At 41.1% G+C, this 18,640-nt stretch overlaps 2 protein-coding genes across 3 annotated transcripts; both read left to right on the top strand.

Moving 5' to 3' along the window:
* Window positions 1-2,088: 2,088 nt before the first annotated feature.
* RB195_014600 (uncharacterized protein) lies at window positions 2,089-2,999 on the top strand (the record flags this gene model as incomplete). The annotated part of the gene is made up of 4 exons (XM_064204941.1): window positions 2,089-2,200; window positions 2,442-2,550; window positions 2,728-2,856; window positions 2,918-2,999. 4 exons carry the CDS (start codon window positions 2,089-2,091, stop codon window positions 2,997-2,999), a joined length of 432 nt encoding a protein of 143 aa, XP_064060822.1.
* Window positions 3,000-11,380: 8,381 nt separating this feature from the next.
* On the top strand, window positions 11,381-15,380 carry RB195_014599 (uncharacterized protein; the record flags this gene model as incomplete). Of its 2 annotated transcripts, XM_064204939.1 has the most annotated exons (4): window positions 11,381-11,647; window positions 11,851-11,988; window positions 15,118-15,221; window positions 15,299-15,380. In XM_064204939.1, 4 exons carry the CDS (start codon window positions 11,381-11,383, stop codon window positions 15,378-15,380), a joined length of 591 nt encoding a protein of 196 aa, XP_064060820.1. The 2 variants fall into 2 exon arrangements, with proteins under 2 accessions (XP_064060820.1, XP_064060821.1); XM_064204940.1 differs by lacking the exons at window positions 15,118-15,221; window positions 15,299-15,380 and having other exon boundaries at window positions 11,381-11,549; window positions 11,648-12,015.
* Between the last annotated feature and the right edge of the window lie 3,260 nt (window positions 15,381-18,640).

Genomic DNA, 18,640 nt, shown 5'->3' with positions numbered 1-18,640 from the left:
CTGTCAGTTGGTATCCAGATTCCATTGGCGAATCACATACGGTAACTGTCTACGTTTTCTGTGCCGAAAAGACAGGAAATTTATAAAGCAGCATTTGCTGTGCACGCAGTACGTCATAACTTCTTCATAAACCAGGGGAGTTTGTGTGCTTTCATTACTGTAATAGCGTTCACATTTATTGCGATAGTTCAAAGATAGGTTTTCACTTTTAAATACAAATAAATCTTTATTTTTTCCACTGACGTCGAAAAACAACAAGCATTTTACAACGGCTACATCTCCAAGACAATGGGTGTTAATCTGGCAGTTCTTCGTGGTTCGTTAGTGTGTGCGAGCGTGCGACACCTCACCAGTTTGTGAGCAAATTAGATTCGGAAAGACAGAAGATGCAAATCCAGTCGGATGTATCCGTAAAGTATGTGTTGGTCACGTGTTCCAGGTGGCTTTTAGTTCTCCAGCTGTTGCTGGCACTCTGATCCCGAACGACCTGGATTCCTGTGGATGGCTCTGTTCATTCCAGATGTCAGTGCTTTTTTCTGTTCTTCGGAAAACGTTGTTACGTATGTTATGAGAATGAAGGATCCGTTGGGTCAGTGATATTTTGCTTGTTTCGCCGGCTGCTCTCCCGCTAATATGGCGCTGGAACTTTATCCACTAGCATTAGTGAGTTTACAGGAGAGGTAGTAGGCTTCCTTGATTCTAGGCACCTTCTAAGCTGTAAATGAGATCTAAGGAGATAGACGAAGACTAATATTTAAAATGTAAGCAACCATGAAAGACCCACTTTTGAAATTTTTCTGAAAAGTTTTTCAGGGAAAATGTTCCAAATAGGTGGTTTCCGAAGAACTGCACAACAGCTGAGCTGATAACTCCTTTAGCTGTACTGTATTAGCTCGAGCGAGAAGATGACTGTTAGCCCTGCCGTTCGCTGCATTTTTATATTTTTCCCCATTATTCTCTTGTAAAAAACTCGGAAATAAAGGTAGAACGTTTTGCAAAATCAGTAAACTAAAGATCGAATTTTTCTTTGTGCGTCTTTGCCGCAAATCTATTCGACATCATTTTCTACTTTCACTAATCCCTTACAATATACACCCTTTATGTTCATTCCTCCTGAAAATATTGCTGAAGCTTCCACAAACAGTAAGCCCACACAGTGAGACTTCTGATCATGATTTTTCAAATATTTGTTTAATTTTTATGGTTGGACGGAGGCACTGTGGTTTTCCTTTTTGAACTTCTTATTGAAACAACGGTAACTTGAAAAAGGTCTTTAACCTCCACCGTAGCGCCGGTACAAAAAGTGCGTTCCATGACGTATATATACGTCATAAGCGCCGAAACGGTTGAAGTTCAGCTCCATAAATGCTCTGGTACAGATAGTAGTGTGCATCGACACTGTGGCGAAAACTGCTTTCGAACTCTTCCGACTGTTATTTAAATTTATACAAATGTATGTAATAAAATCTCTACGAAAAAGTGAAATGTAGAATCCTGGAAATTCATGTAGTTCTATATATTCGTGCGAACAAATACTTATATGTGAGTGTTGTGAAGTGCCAGTAATATTATGACAACTTACAGTTAAGTCAAAGGATCAAAAAGGATAAAGCGCCCGTCCTTAATCAGTCCGCTTGGGATGCGCCATCCCGTTTACCCATAATCAAAATCGGTTGAGGTTTACGAATGCGCCTAAAAAAAAAGCCTAAACAATTATTTGAGGGGGCTGGTCGATGTAACAAGTCATTTTTGTAACAGGTCTCCTAGACAAGTTTGGTACTAATTTTTGGTTCCGAAGAGACGAAATAATTGAGTTATTTATGTAAAAGTTATAATCTCAGTTACATACTCCGAAAGGGCAAAATGAGAACTCACAGTAATCAAGTGACTTTGGGTAGGTGTCTAAGAAAATTTCTCCGTTTTCCTCAACTTGGCACTTTTTTTGTTTTAGGATATGTGCCTTTGCGGGCTGCTCTCGCTTTCCTTATCCGTTCATTTAATTTGCTGCATAGAGGTGACTCTTCAATCCTAGCTGCTCCTAGAATCACCCGACTTTGTTCACTGCTTTTACTCTAGGTTTTTTTCTCGATGGTTCTGTTGATGCAGTCTCCAGATCTTCTCACGATGGATGGCACATACTTTTACTTCCTTGGATTACTTGACGGCGGTGGCGAGTCACTGTTCGCACTGCATGTGATCAGTGAGTGCTTCGTTTCAGCAGAATTTTGAATTCATGGTTGCTCGTGCGAGAACAGGTCCAGAATCTGGAAAATCTTCTGCGCATATAATTTTTGGGAACGGAACTTGTTAATTATTCACTCCGGAAATAGCCTCAGTAGCAATTTTGAACGCAGCATGTCACGAAACTGAGGGTGTTAGGAACTCAGCACGAATGGATAAGATCAGAGGTGTAGTTTACCTTTAATATCCTAATTATCCAGAAAAGCGGTGCAGGAAACGGCTCTGTTGCACAAAACGGCGTCAGCAGGCTATTGGAGGCTGCTCGCTCACAGACGTGGCACCATGCCAGTTGCATCGTATGAGGATCCGGTGGGAGCAAGGCATTCTCTGCACTCTTTCTTCGTATTTCTCATACATCACTAACTTCATCTGTTCGTGGAGAGATCCCAGCACCTCCAATTTCGTTCAGTTTCAGTGCCTTTCTATTCACGAAACCTGTTCTCGTTTGGATGTATCACTCTCGAGCTATGTATTTCCTCATTGCAGTGTGCTCATCATGCGTTCTTACGGCACTCTTGTTGTATATTGGTACAAAGAGTCAGCTACCGTTTCTACTCCTGCCACATTTGGTCTGGCAGTACGCGTTCATAGTTGTTTCAATAGTTATCTCGACAGGTAGGGGAGCAAGGTCTCAGTATTCACATCGACCAGCAATGATTGATGGGAACTATTTTAGTGCTGATGATATTGGGAATTCGTGGAGAAATGCTACTGCCTTCCAGTGTTGTGTTAAGTGCAATGCTCATTATACCGGGTAAAAATCTTTGATTACTTCTGACGTGAGCGAGCTACTGCGAACGACGCTCTTCCTTCAGAGCGACGTCTGCGAGCAACAGTGTGTAGTTGCAGCTGAAACAAAGATCACTCACAAACTGATTATGCCGTGTCTCGCTTTGAACTTTCGCTGCAATTGCTTGCATGGAAACTTAATGCGCTCCCGACCCACTTTTTCGAAAATCCAATTGCAAGGCAGAGTCAAAACGACTGAAGCACGGTGCAATGCTCATTATATCGTGCGTAAGCTGCTATCTTGGGCAACTGCACCTTGCTTCAAGTCGTTTCGACCCGACTATATGTGTAAGATTTCGTAGACAAGTCGGTGAAACTGATAAAATCCTGCGGCAACCTAGGATCCATTGTCCTGGCAACCTCGCAGTATGAGCTCCCCTTCTTGCCTATGTTCTTTTACGCGCATTTCATAAAAAAGTTACATGCTTATCTCTTGTACAACATATACACAGAAAGAACTATCATTGTCAACGCAGTGTAGATGTCGTACAAAAGTGGCGCAGAGCAGCAGAGAAAGTGGAAACAAACTACGTAGCCACGCCTTTGGTTCTATGCCGCCCGCTGCCAGGCACGGTAGTCACGACGCCCCGTTCGCGACCGTTTCGTACTTACCACCATCCTCCTCAGAGCCGTCGACCAGCTGGGCATAGTCGCTCCACCTGCTAGTGCTATGCAGACAGCATACCAGTTTTGAAATGAGAGAAGAAAAAACAAAGGTTGGAATATGTGCGTCGTGCCCGTGCAAAGTTCATGTTCACGTGAGTGGACGGTACGAGACCGCGGTTTGAGGCAACAACTTTGACAATTCGCTGAAGTAAGTGAGGCATCATGAGTCTAGAGGGCTGCACACACCTTGACTGCCATTGTTCGTCAATTTGCTTGGGAGCCAGTGAAACATCAATTTGTAGCAATGGCGTGCTAAAGTCGCTCAGTGGTTTCTCTTCTCACGTGCGGCACGAAGAGCACCGAATTTTCCTTCGAAAGACTCAGTGAAGAAGTCTGACCATCCGGTCAGCTGTCTTCCGGATGCGCCCTCAAAAGGAGTATGCCGACGTGGTGAGGGAATCCGCGTGAAAAGCTGGAGCTGTAGATTGTAGATCGTGAGATCCGGAGTGGTTCCGTTCAAATGTAATCGTCCCAAGAGAGCTTCTTTCAGGCTGTTTCTCACAACTAATAATGAATAGTAACGAACAACAACGATGAGCGTTACCACCTCGGATCCCGCAATATACAACCCTATGTCTAGATTTTCCCGCAGTCAATATCCCTCACCACGTGAGATTCGTGAAATGCTACCTTTAACATCGCGTGGAAGCAAGTCGCTCACGCTCTGCTCCAACTCCAAAGCACAACAATATCGCCATCTAATCACTACCAAAAAGAAGGCAAATTCATCGCGAGTCGCGACACGTGATAATCTTGACTTTTTCATAAGTTAGCGCACTTCTCCAACCAACAATTACATGAAAAAAAAAATCATTTTTTTCTGTTCTTGTTTTCGAAAAAGAAATGGTAATGGTGTTGTTTATGGCCGCTACCTTATAACTTCAAGATGACGCGGGGTTCTCTTGATCCAACGTTTGTTCGTTCGTTTTCACGCCGAAACTCTATTATTTATATTGGCCCTGTACTTTTCTGCAAAAAATCCTTACAATCTCCTTTCTTTACGCTTATTTCGGCCAACCACGATTCGACAAAAATCGCCTAGAGTTTTAATTTGCGTCTGTACAAGCAGCAATGCATTCCGAACCTTCCACATGTAATTTTGTGACAGTCAAACTAGTTCGTGCAAGGGATTGGTCGCAAAACTTCCTTTCCTGCGGGCGTCCTTACCATTACCCCATTAAGCGATTACCATAACGAAACAGTGAAGGGATTTGCTGTTCTTTATAAGCGAGGATACGTTCGAAAACCAATTATTTTTTTTTCAAATTGATGTTAAGAGAAACTCTAAAACACCTCAAAAGATGCGAGCTCTCTACAACTTAGCAGAAATGTCTTGTGCGCGTTACATCGTGCTTCGCGCGAATCTAGTGAACCTACAGTAGACGTCTGCGTAGGTGATCCTCACCTAACCTCACCCTCTTTTTTCTGGAAGACAGCCACGCGTTACTCCAGGGGCGTACCCTCGCAACAATTTGCTGCCCACCAAAAACAATGTCCATAAAAGGCAGGTGTGTGCGTGTGCGTGTGTGTGTGTGTGTGTGTGTGTGTGTGTGTGTGTGTGTGTGTGTGTGTGTGTGTGTGTGTGTGTGTGTGTGTGTGTGTGTGTGTGTGTGTGTGTGTGTGTGTGTGTGTGTGTGTGTGTGTGTGTGTGTGTCTGTCTGTCTGTCTGTCTGTCTGTCTGTCTGTCTGTCTGTCTGTCTGTCTGTCTCTCTGTCTTGCGACCTCCGGCGCATCTCTCTAGACCTGATCTCACTACCTTCTGACCTGACGCAACACCGCCTACCTAACCTCATGGGACTGGTCCCACCCCACCCCACTATTTTTTATGAAATTATCTGTTAGTTTTTTTTTTTAGCGATCTGTGAAGTGTGGTGGAGCTATCTAACATTGTGTTACTATCGACATTTGACGGCAAAAAATACGTGCAAGTTACGGACGGCCCTGGAATCAAGTGCATTCTCACCAAATCTTGTGTCAACGCAATGTTGAGGTCGTGACCTGAACATTTTAGAAGGTTAGCCTCGTTTTCGGAGTTCCAAATGTGTGATGACTTTTACTTTGAGTTTCCCTGTAGATACAGCGAAACCCAAATGTAAAACACACAAAGTGTAGAAAAACCCGTGGATACAGAAGAACGAGAACGAGAAGTCTGAGTAAATTCCTTCGGGAGTTCTCTTCGAGAAACAATTTCTTTCCAGGGAGTATCCACAAGCAGTTTCGACAACGATGCTGGTATCCTCTCTAATCAAGATATATGGACCGATTATTTCTTGTCTAAATATTTGTGATCTAGTATATGAGGATGAAATTGTGGGTGCCATTGTGCAGGCGAAAACTGCATACTGTATATTGGTGCTGAGTTATTCTCCCGTATTTTGTCTATAGTTCATTGGTGGTCATATTCCAAAGGTGAACCACCTCCACTATTAAAATACCGTCGAAAAGTCGCCAAAAATCTTTAGAAACATATTTTTAATATTGTGTTTCCACCACTAGGCAGCAGAGTTCGAGGCGCAGTTGTTTACTGCTTACAAAAAATGGAGAACAGATATATTAGGAAAAAAACCAAGAAGTCTTCTAGTTTACATAACGAAACAACACTTTACATCCAAAGAAGTGACAAAATGAAAGTGCTTTGAGAATCACTGGTGAGGTTAGCGGACAAGGAATTCTCCCCTGTTGTAGTGATCGGAGAGTCAGTTGTCCGAGTTTAACGAGTTGCTTCGTCGAGTAATTTTACCACTAACCCACTTCAACCGCTTTCACACCGTAAATTCCAAGAGCGTAAAGTGTTGCCTCGTCGTGTGAACTGAAAACTTTGCGCTCTGACGACCTCAAGTTTTAGTTGTGTTCCGATTTTTTGGTGCTACTGTTTATAGAAAACTGCTAGTCTCAAGCAGTAAAGAAAACAAAGGTGCAAGGAATCCACTGTCAATTGATTTTGTGAATGCTGCCTTTACAGAAAATCAGGGACCGATTTCATCCAATGCAGATCACCAGGCGATCGATAGGTATATTTTGTTCGCTGTCGTTGCAGAACTAAGTAACTCTGTGTAATCCATGTATCTATGTCTATCTATCTATCTATATGCATGTACGTAAATGCACCAATATTTATAGTTCTGTGCATTACTAATTACGGTACCATTCTTGTCATTGTCTCATTGCCACTCTTTCTATTTTCTTTTTAAAAGAGCTCATATTATCATAATGTGCTAATATATGGGTTAGTATTATATTATGTATATTGTATATGTATATGCATTTTATATGATGTATTATTGCATTTTAAATAAATATGGAAGTGTTCTATGTTGTAAAAGTTTGTTATCTTTTAATCCCTTCAAAGTTGCAGGTAATCAAGTAGTAATAAGCAGGAAAAGTAGTGGAAGTGTTCGCAAGGACAGGGATTGCTTCGCGAGACGTTCGATGGAAAAAATGTGGACAAAAGCGAACAAAAACGATATAAAAATGATGAAAATGAGGACGGGTACGAGGCAGCCAAACATGTTTCAAAATTTTGCCGTACTCCTGCTAATTTCTCTTCGAAGGGTCGAGCCGGCTTCATACTTCCGTAGTGATTTCTCCAAGAACTGTTCCAAATCAGTTTTTTCATAGCCATCTATCGTTTTAGTTGTTTTCTTTTGGTACGATATTTGGCTAAAATTTTGTTTTGAAGACTCTACTATGGACATGACATTATGGCGACATTTTCTATTAAAAATTCTATTATCGCAATGGCGTGTACAATGCGTTGTGTGAATGTTTTTGCTAGACGTTTGGCTAGTGACACATTAATGCCCCACATTCTTCAACAATTTTATTGCTACAAAACAGCAGTTGACACGTTTTTTGCGGTTGTGATCTGTGAGTGGATCACTCTGGTCAAAAATTGCCTTGACCACGTGTCAATACTCTTCCACTTTCTTCAGAATTACTAGAATAGTCGACCATTTATTGGTTCAAATTCTAGCATGCCGTCGTTAAAATTTCATGTAGTGTCGCCGGTCTGGCTCCTGGATCCACGAAAAATAAAGTTTGCCTTCTTCAGCGAACTCTTCTTTCTTTGTTTTTTTTTTGGAGGGAAGGAGGGACTATCGAAGAACGCCTTGTAGATCTACTGAAATTTTCAGTGAGAAAAATTAAAAAATTGGAATATTTGTTTGCATGTTGAGAAGAAGTTGCACTTGCTAGTTCTTCTATTCTTGTTTTTCGCTCCTAGCCAAATTTTAGCCAGCTAATCCAAATTTCTAGCTTCTTGAGCTAGCAACTAGCACAGAGCATAAAAATATACACAAAGGCATGCAAGACATATAGATTAATAAACAGAAACTGCTGCTTTAAAATTCTTAAAAATTCGAAATCGTCGAACTAAAATTTTAGAAGGAAAACACTAGCTTCAAGTAAAGGTGGGAAATGATCCCGAAAGCAAGTGTGGAAACCAAAAATAAATAAAAATAGTAGTAAATAGACAAGAGGGATTTCTCTGTATAGACTAAATAAAGCTCTTTTTCCAATCTGGTGTCATCCATGCATTTACATACACTCTCCATTTCGACGTGAGTGTTAGTGTCCTTCCCGAACGACTCGTATTTTGACAAACTTACTGTCCAAATGCAATTACCAGCACACCCATGTCGTTCCCGAAAAGTGTTTAATTCTGAGAATTAACGAGTGCGTATCATCACCTGCTCGTGTCATATGGATCTTTTTTTTCAAAAACAAGAACGTCTCGTTAATAGGTTCATTAACGACAGTAGCCGTTACGTGCTACTTTTAATTCTTAAAAAATTGAATGTGAAAGAAATGAAATAAAACCTCCTCTCGTGAAGGGAACATTGCAAGAGCAGTTCCTGAAAAAGTACGGTAACGGCACACAGGTTGAGTGCAGCAGTTTCCTCCGCGCAAATACTTCATGTCAAATGTTCAACTCCAACCTTCCAAATATCTATCCTACTATTACATTGCTGGTACGAAAGAACAAGAAATCGCTAACACTTTCCTTTCCGTCATACTCTCGTCCGTAATTAGATTCAGTGTTTCAGGGATACGTTGTATTTTAAAAAATTCCTTTGTTCGCCAGAAAACATCGTGGCGAAAGGCAGCCGAACAGCGAAGTGCAAAGTGATGTATAATTTCAACATGGAATAAGAAACGAATTTTGAAGGAAGGAAGTAAAGCAAAAAAAAGCAACAGAAAATCGAATCTCTACAGTCCACATCTTCGCCCAGGATTTCGACAACCCGCACGAATTTCGCAAATTATTTAGTGTTTTAGTGTGGACATTCACTTTGCATCGTTAGCAATTTCGAACTGAAAGTCCACTTAAGGTTTCTATTTTCCATCGGAAGATTGCTCCTTGTTTTTAACGCATGAAAATGAAAATTGTGCAAGTTTTGACATAAGAAACATATTCTACGGTGGTTGTTTTCCAGGATATTAAAATATTTCTAGCGATGGTCCCCACTTTTTAAAAGGGTCTAATTAGCACACCAAATGGTGCAGTTTCATTTGAACGGTTCTGAACTGCTCTAGGAATAGTTTGCTTCTCGTTGTCAAAAGCAGTTTTTGCTACCCGTATGAAGATTATAAGGCTGCTAGTAAGGATAAGGTTAAGGTAAGCGTAGACGTTCTGATGAGGGGGTACAATGCAGGGCTTTTCACGTTCCATTAAAAAATTCCCAATTGTTTCAATCCCGAAACATTTCCCTATAATCCATTAATTGTTACTGAGGCCAGTAAAAGATGAAATAACTCAGCCTCGCCATGCAGAGGAATGCAAGAATTCGTCTTCCGATATGAGGTCTTCAGCGGAAGGAAGGACTAGGAGCGATTCTTTTGGTCCTTCTCATGGAATTTCATGCTAAGCATTCTAATTTCAGTACTGGAGATTTTCACTTTCAAGAAACCATGTTTGTCGACTGATTATGAGAAGAATTTTCATACTTTTCCATACTTCTACCGCACATCCTTACTTTTCTATGCAGGTTTTTTGCTTTATATATTAAGATATTTTGAACAATTCTCGATGTTCCTCCCTGTGGAACTCCTCTTATGCACATCAGTGAACAGGAAGAAGGAATTTATTTTCTTTACAAGTGTTCCAATCCGAACTAAAGGATTTTGAAGTTCTCAATGAAGTATTCAATGAAGTAAAAAAGTATGTACTAAGTTCCTTTTTTCCGTCCTCCAACCGAATGCTTCTCTTCTCTTCTCTTCAGCTTCTTATACGCGTTGGTGATGTTTTTTCCGACTCTGCAGATGTTTTCTGTGTGGATGCTCGGAATTAGCATGAGCGTTTAGTCCGAGTTTCCCTCCTACGTTTAGCCTCAGGGTAGCTCACTCCGCTACTCCCTTTATTCACTGCTGAACATTGCCAATTACGTAGCACTGCCCCAACTGGGTTGATAGTCTTCTTCTACTCGTCGGGATACATCCTTATTCTTGGAAGTATATCGAATGTCTAGGATTCGCCATTTCTTTCTGTTTACATGGTTCTCTTCCAAAATCTAATGCAAGATTTTCTCAAAAACTGTATAGAGGGAGATCTCTCGGATCCAGTAAGAAATGCTGTCCGAGACTGTTCTCCTCATCGGGACACTTGTTGCACTGCAAGGTCAACCTTCTGTGTGGTCCGTTGACGAAAAAACAAACAGCAGGTGAAGAAGTGTCTGCATAAATCACATTCGTGTTCGAAGGTGATCAGGAACCGTTTAATTACTAACGGCTGTTGTCACAATGCGATGACTTCTCTAGAACACACCAACATGATTCAGTTCATTGCTAGGTGGTCTTGTTCATCTCATCTGAAACACTTTTCCTCGATCCTTCCAGTAACCACATTCGTCCTTCACTTCTATAAATTCTTTTTCTTTCCTCACCGATATTTTTCTCGTAAAATAAGATGTGAAGATATCAATTTCGTATAGGTTAGAAGCATATTCAAATGAAGTGTTGCCTGCCAGTTCTGAGCGTCAGCCACAGAAAATAATTCAAAAGGATACTTGTGGCAGCTATTTTAAACGGAGAGAATAACTATGTCTTTTAACAAAGGGTCAATATTAGTAGTATTAATGGTTTACTGATATATTAATGGATCAGCGTTCATCGAACAAGGCTTCGCATGTTCTTTCAAGGATAACTCGAGGATAAGTTTTTGTATTGGAAAGATTCTATTAGGGTGTTCGGAAAGTATCTGCCGAAAATTTCGCAGTAGAGCAGATTTTTTGAGATGTTCTGGAAGTTCCCGTTTTGAATATGTTATATAAGGGCACTACCGCTTCTATACATATAACATATCTGGCTCCCTCTTCCTTGCCTATTTCATCCTATAATGACCGAACATTCCCCCCATATTAGACACGTACTCCTTTACGAGTTCGAATTTGGCCACCCCGCTGCTGATGCCCATCGAAACTGAAGTTTGAGTAAAGCACTGAAGCCCCCTCTGAGCGGTCTGTGAGCGACTGGTTCCAGCGCTTCGAAGCCGGAAACAAGAAACTCTAATATGAGCCTCGCTCTGGTCGGCCGACTGCAATATCGTTCGACTAACTGAATAATGAAGCATCCATAAGAAGGTGTGCGGTATTTTGTTGCCAGTCTTAGCTGTTCGCTGTCCACCGTGAGCTGCGATCTATCGGAATGGTGAAATAGTTCGGTCAGTGGCTCCCACATGCATTGAGCGATGGCAACCGCCAAAGACGCCTGGACATCTGCACTCAGCTGCTCTCCAGAAGCCGCAGATTCGACTGACTGGACACCATTGTCACTGGAGATAAAAAATGAGTCCTCTACGTCAACCAACAAACGTGCTTGGCAAGCTGGCGATGAAATGCCGGATCCTTTCGTGAAAGGTGAAATCCATGAGAAGGTCATGTTGAGCGTCTGGCGGGGAGTTCATGGAATCTACTGTTCCGAACTGCTGCCGGACAACACGACAGTTACTGCCGAGGTCTACTGCAAAGACTGGCCGACGACATCCGCAAGGAGCACCCGAAGCTCGACAACATTCGCCTGCTGTACGATAACGCGCGCCGTCACATCGCGAAGAAGACTTCCCAGAAAATTCTGGAGCTCGGATGGGATGTTCTATCGCACCCACCGTACAGTCCGGACCTGGCCCTGAGCGACTACCATCTCTTACGATCGCTTCAGCATCACCCAGAAGAGAAGCGCTACGATGATCATGACTGCCTCGAAAATGACTTCCAGGCTTTCTTCGCCTCCAAGTCGTCAGAGTTCTACGCCAAAGGAATTCGTGATATTGAGAGACGTTGGGAGAAGGTTGTCGATGTTGGTGGAGATTATTTCGTTGAATAATAAAACGTTGTTAAAAAGTTATGTTGTTTTAAAATTTTGCCGTATTTCGGCAGGCATTTTCCGAACACCCTAATACTTCACAGTCGAAATAGTAGTTTTTTCGGCGGGTTGAATTTTCAGCGCTCGTTGTAAGGAAACAAATCTACCCTCTCAAGACTCTATATTAATGTCATTATGAATGAAATTATGTCTATGAGAAATATTGGAATATTATCATTAATGGGAAAAGTTTTCTTGATACAGAAAGTGATCACTTCAAAAAATGCATATGGAATTGCTGTAACCGTTTTTTTTTTCTTTTACGTGTTTTTAGTTTCGAATTTGTGAATTAAATTTCGGAAACGAACTAAAATAAAATAACTATGTCAGAATTTCAAAAATCCAGGATCTAAAATCTAGACTTAAAGGATCAAGAACGAGTTCACTGCTGCAGTCAGTTTCCTCGCTACATCAACTTCTTGTGGTCCTACGTGAACGTTTCAGGGTTTCCGCTTGGTGATTCAAGCGAAAATGAATGCTTTTTATTTGCGAGCAACAGCGGAATCTGTAGAATTCTTCTGCATTGCAGGACTTCTCGTAAAAATTGGATTGGAAAGCCGTTTTGACATAGTGTTTTACTTTGCTCCTCCATTTTACACTTAGACGTTTGTCCTTCAGTAACGACATTCTTATGCTGCTTCTGTTTCGTTTGCGTTTTTCGATCTCGCAGCAGAAAGGCGGAAATTTTCAGAATTTTTCGCCATAAAACTCGAAGAAAAACGAGGGACTTTTGGGAACAGACACGCTTCTCTTTCACTTTATTTAGTTAATTCAAATCATTTCTTTAATATTTTTTAGTTTTGTCCTCTATTAATTTGGTTTTGTGCTCTAGTAGACCACAATGCTACTTCATTTCACTTTTTTTTATTACGAAAGTGGAAAATGTTTTTAGTCTCTCATCGACTCCCCATGGAATCCTTTTCTTCTCCAAAGCGACTCACACGGACAGCTCAGATTATGCTGATTTTCATGTATTTCGCTGATATGAACGGCACTCCTACTTTCTTTTATTAGAAAACGCTGTGGAACTTTTTCTCCCAAATTCACTTTCTTTGGGTAATAATCCGCACAGACTAATTGAACAATCTTCACAGTCTCGAAGTGCAACGTTCCGAAGGCCTTGTTGCTGTGATGGATTTTGATGTTTCTTAGTTTTACATGAAACACTTTGCGTATTTGTAAAACACCCCTTGGATGCGACTTTTAAAACAATTTTCCAGAAATTCTTTCCCCTTCATTCGAGCGTTTCGAACCTCTTTCGTCTGTCATTGAACACTGTTATTTTTCACCACTAAAACAAGGTTTTGTTCCAACCAGTGATGTGCTGTCTGTTCGAAAACGATACGATCTCCCATACGATCTGTATGTGGTCTACGCAGCTGAAGGAATCCAGCTCGTTCTTGTAGCTAAGCTTCATTCAACCTCTCTGATATGCACATCAGCATGATCTTAGTGAACATCCCTTTTTATACAAAAACACGGTCTTGCTGCTCTTCCGCTGTTTAGAAACCTTGCATTCCGACGAGTAACGTGTAAAGAGCCTCGCAAGGGTGTTGACGAGTACTGGCGGAAGGTTCTTTAGGTGTTCTGGTCTTCTTCTGTCGAAAGCGGGTGCCGTACAATTTCTTATCAACATGATAGCATGTCGTATTTCGGACGGAAGAACCTCCGGAATGACGTTTCGAATGTCTTCTCCGTCACCTTTCTTAGGAAGCAAAAGGAAGCGTTTGCAAAGAGTTGCTCCTGTCTTGGATCCTTCCATCCCAAAAGATAGGATATCCCAATAAAACTACACTGCGTCTATCAGCTCAAAGAAAGCCCGCACATGCAAAATCAGGTCCTTGGTGTGCCCGACATTTAATCACAGTTCGCACTTACCAAGAAGGAATTCTGAGTGGAACTTCACCAGCGAAAGTGATCTAGCTTAGCACAAGCACCGGCGAGCGGAAAGGGTTCGAACAAAACTTCCCCATGATCTTTTCCATCTCACAAGGAGAAGAGGTGCGAATAACGCCTTCGATCAGCAGGGCTGCTGGCAAAGTATCATTTTTGCAGAAGTCCTTGCGACACTTCATCAAACTTGCCCTACTTTGTGCTGCTTTAGGATTTTTTTCGCTTGCATTTTATAAAATTCTCCTGCGACGCTTTTCTGCAGTTGGTGCTTGCTACCAGCCGCTGAATGTCTGATGCATTCGTATGAAGTCTCAAAGTCCTTCCTTCTGAGAATCCCTTGATGACATTCAAAATTCGATTCAGGTTTGCCGAACGTTCAGATTGGAACCCTCTGAGAAGCAGGGACAGTTCATGCAGGAATTCCTGTCGATGTGGCGAATTCCTTCTCAGATAGGAAGACTCTGATAGTGGCCGTGGTATCTATCAGAGTCGTTTCGCGTCGCACAGAGCTAGCTCCAGGCAACTGTGAAGCGGATAACAGTTGTGGAGGCTTTGGCAACAGAAAATGGATCACTTTTTTTTGAAACCCACATGGAACATCAGGGGGAAAGAAGATGGAAATGGATATACAACTTTCATCCGATCTTTTCGTTCACTTTCCTCCTACCCGTCTGAGGGAGCATGGACGTATTACCCCAAAGTTCCTTTCCCTAACGTCCGAATTTCAATTCTTTTAAGTTGTATCGACTAGTGCGCAGGCATATGAGTAATAAATAATTCCTTCTGATTTATTGCCAATATAACAAATCTAATAACTCAGCTAGAACTTAATCTTCAGATTCTTATCTGAAGACTGTTAAATCTTCAGAATGGTGGTAAGACTTTGGCACAAAAGCACACTCTGGAAAAAGGTAAAAACTGCTATTGAAAACCAAAATGAGGGAACGGTTTGACGAGGAACGAAGATGGAACACATTTATTTTCAAATGAAAACTTTACACATTGGTGATGACCGCAATATTTACTGAACTGATTTCACGATGCAGCCCATTCCCTCAAAATTTTGAATTTTAGTGAAACTGATCGCTTAGCATGATTATTGTTTGAAAAAATCCGTAAAAATCTGTGTATAAATCTTCACTCAAAATGCAATCTTTGAACTTGTTTTAGGGCAAAATTTTTACCGGCCTCAGCCAGTATCGTAACACTCTTTTTCTGATATTCGGCATTCTCTGTTTACTTTCATGGTTGGCTTTCAATTTGTACGCCGTTAGGTAAGTTCCTAGTCATTACTTAAACGTTTTCCGCTAGATTCAAATTTAAATTTCTTATTTACTTTTCAATATTACAGCTATATTATGGCCACGCAAATTCTGAGCAACGATGTAGCAGCTCTTTCTGCTCAACTGATTGCGTACTGTGACCCTCTCTAATTCTGCAACTGTGGTCCAGTAGCATCTAGTCCATACATATTATAATTACAGTGTTATAGTATCGTAATATTTACGTAAATATGTAGCCTCATCTTTTAAATGACTGGTAATCCAAGGATTCCTTTTCTTATCGTAATGCCACATCAAATGCATTTGTTCAATAGTCAAACACTGCACGCAGACTTCGAGTCTTTACCTCCACCATTTTTGCTACGAAATTTCTCAAACGATTTTTCTTTGTGATTTTCAAATGTGCCAGTTTGTTAGCCTCAGAAAAACTCCAATACTGTCCGGTTTGGTGCACTGTATACAAAAGATGGAGAAAAACTTTAAAAATGCTGCTTCCCCATTCTTCTTTCCATAAAAGTGTTTTTGAAGGAGTGTCCAGCGCAAAAAATTTGTATACCCGCACATTTCGAGAGTGATACATAGTCCTTTATTTACTCACTTACTTGTTTATCTAATCACGTCTCCAAGAAGTTCCGCAAGTTACAAGGAAGAAAGTAAGAACAAGGTGTACAAACGAAATGAAAAGTACGCCACTGTTCTGCTTATATTGCTTACGTGCGGTAACGACAGGAGTGTGCTATTCTTGATGAAATAAGAAATTTTAAAAGTTTAAACTAATCAAGGGTAAGCAGCGCCACAAAGTCGGAAAGGTATTTTTCTTGACAAAACTTCCTAGTTCGAAATTTGTCCAAAAGAAATCACAGCAACCGTCGATGGTCAGCTTCGGTCTTCATAGCGAATGTGTAGTTGGCAAAGCTGTAATGAGGAAGCGTGGTCCTCAGTTAGAGCCAAGCAACGCGTAAAGGACCGTGCATAAAAGAACGCAAATTAAATTTAAATGATGATAAAAATGTGAGGTGTGAATAGAAGTCTGAGTTGACTCTGTTCAAATTTCTTTCAAAGAGTCAATGTTCAAGGGTGGGATTACAGAGCTATCTATCGCACGTCGCCATCCGTGAGTCGTATTGTCCCCACCAGCAGTATTTTTGTGTTGGCTCTTTTTCTGACATTTTTTAATTTTTTCGTATGAGTGTATCGTATTGTTTTATACGTCTAAGTGCATGCGACCCATCCTCGGTGGAATGCATCCAGGCGATTACATTTCTGAACAAGGTTTATTGTTACGTATTGTTGTCAATGGGGTGAAATCGTCATTCTGATGAAGGAGATAAAGGAGATCAGTCCTCGTTTTTGCAATGTAATAATCCCCACACGTCGCGTCTGGTGAAACTCCCTTTTTCGGACGTCATTTTAACAGTCAATAATCTTATTTGGAGGAGACTAAGGGTTCTCTGGATATGAGTTCCAGACAAAGGCGTCGCGACTCCTTGCAGACACTTGTCCTCGAGAAGATCCAATATTTATGGGAAACTAGTGCATTAATCGTTTCGTCATTCTCTACACGTTTAAGTCTGCATATTATGTAAGCAAGAAATAGTGCAGTTTCGATTCGAACCCTTAAAGCTGCATCCTATCTCACCTTAGGGATACATGAAGGAATAATTACAGATGTTCCGAACCGCATCGATAGACTGACACTCATCTAATATATTCTGCTCTAATTACGAACTACAGTCTTACCTGATGATTTATTGCATCACTAGCCTGAACGTCCGGCTAAAGCCGGATTTCAGGGTTTTTTTGCTGTTCGCTTCGCTCCCCTTCATCGATCAATGAGAAATAACAGTAGCGACATTTTTGTAAAATTAGATTTGCTTTTTTTCTATCAACTTTCCCTTCACTTTTTAAACCCGAAAATTTAAGCAGAGATGAAAGATTTTCCCTGAACGCTCAGCACTATATTTGGAGAACATGTTTTTCTCAAATCTCCACAATTTGGAAGCATCATTTGAAGTAGTTCGAGTTTTCTCTGTTCTCAAAAATTAGCAAAGAATGATGTGCTAACGTGAAGACGTGAATGTCACTATTGTAGTGATCAAAATAACGTTCTACGTCAGATCGCGTAGATTGTTGGCTACTATGTATTGCATTTAAGCAGCCGTTCGTACGTGCGTTTCCTTTTTTCGAAGAAGAGATGTTAGCAGCATCGGGAAGACATGCTGGGAAATAGATATGCGAAGAAACCACACAAACCCATTTTACCGTGTTTTGGATCTCGCGCACCAATCCGACGCAATGAAACCCGTCTCTTCCCTCTCTATAGCTCTGTGGCACTGGCGCATCATTTCGACCCCCTGGGACCCGTCCCACCCCATTTTACAGCTATCTGGCTCCGGAGCACGAATTCGACGCTGTAGGACCTGTCTCACCCACCCGCTTTGAGGCTCCAGCGCACCACACCGAAGCCATGGTATCCGTCTTCCTCCCTTTTTAGGATTTCTGGACTGAGACACGCATACACAGACGCACACAGGTGGCAGAATACGCTCATTATAATATAGGGTGATAGTTTGCAAATTTGGTAGTATACATTCACATAAAAGTTTACTTACCCTCACTAACATATGAGAGGAACTAACTTGCCTTATCAGAGACAACATACATGACGTTAGACAATGGAGAAAAGGTAGAGTGCTCGCCTATCAGGTGCATGGTGATGGTTCGGCACCTTACCGGTGCAAAGTTTTGCATCGTTATGGAGGATTTTCGTGACACACACACACACACACACACACACACACACACACACACACACACACACACACATACATACATACATACATACATACATACATACATACATACATACATACATACATACATACATACATACATACATACATACATACATACATACATACATACATACATACATACATACATACATACATACATACATACATACATACATACACACACACACACACACACATACATACATACATACACACACACACACACACAATCATAGAGTACACCCTTGCACCGATCGTGTCAAGTGGTACGATGAGATTAGGAAAGAAACTAACAAAAACGAGTTTTATCTTTTAAAGAAACCAAAATTGATGACTACTTTTAAGAAATAGATTAACATTTCTTTGTATGAAAAATGAAGAATTCCCCCCCCCCCCCCCACCCCTCTTCACCTTCAAAGTCAATATTTGATTTGCTACCCGAAGAATCGTTGGCCACTTTCATTGCAGAGACTATTTTTGCCCTTTCTACTACCTCTACACTAAGCGAAGCGGCAATTCGAAGGTTGTCGATGAATGTTACCGCAGGTAAGAGAATTCTTCACTGATCTATCTATTTACTTTTTTATTTGCTTCGCCTTTTCTTCGTCAATAAAT

Source organism: Necator americanus, chromosome V (genome assembly GCF_031761385.1).
Source record: "Necator americanus strain Aroian chromosome V, whole genome shotgun sequence".
In the NCBI taxonomy this organism is placed as follows: Eukaryota; Metazoa; Nematoda; class Chromadorea; order Rhabditida; family Ancylostomatidae; genus Necator; species Necator americanus.
This window is presented reverse-complemented; position numbering and strand designations above follow the sequence as displayed.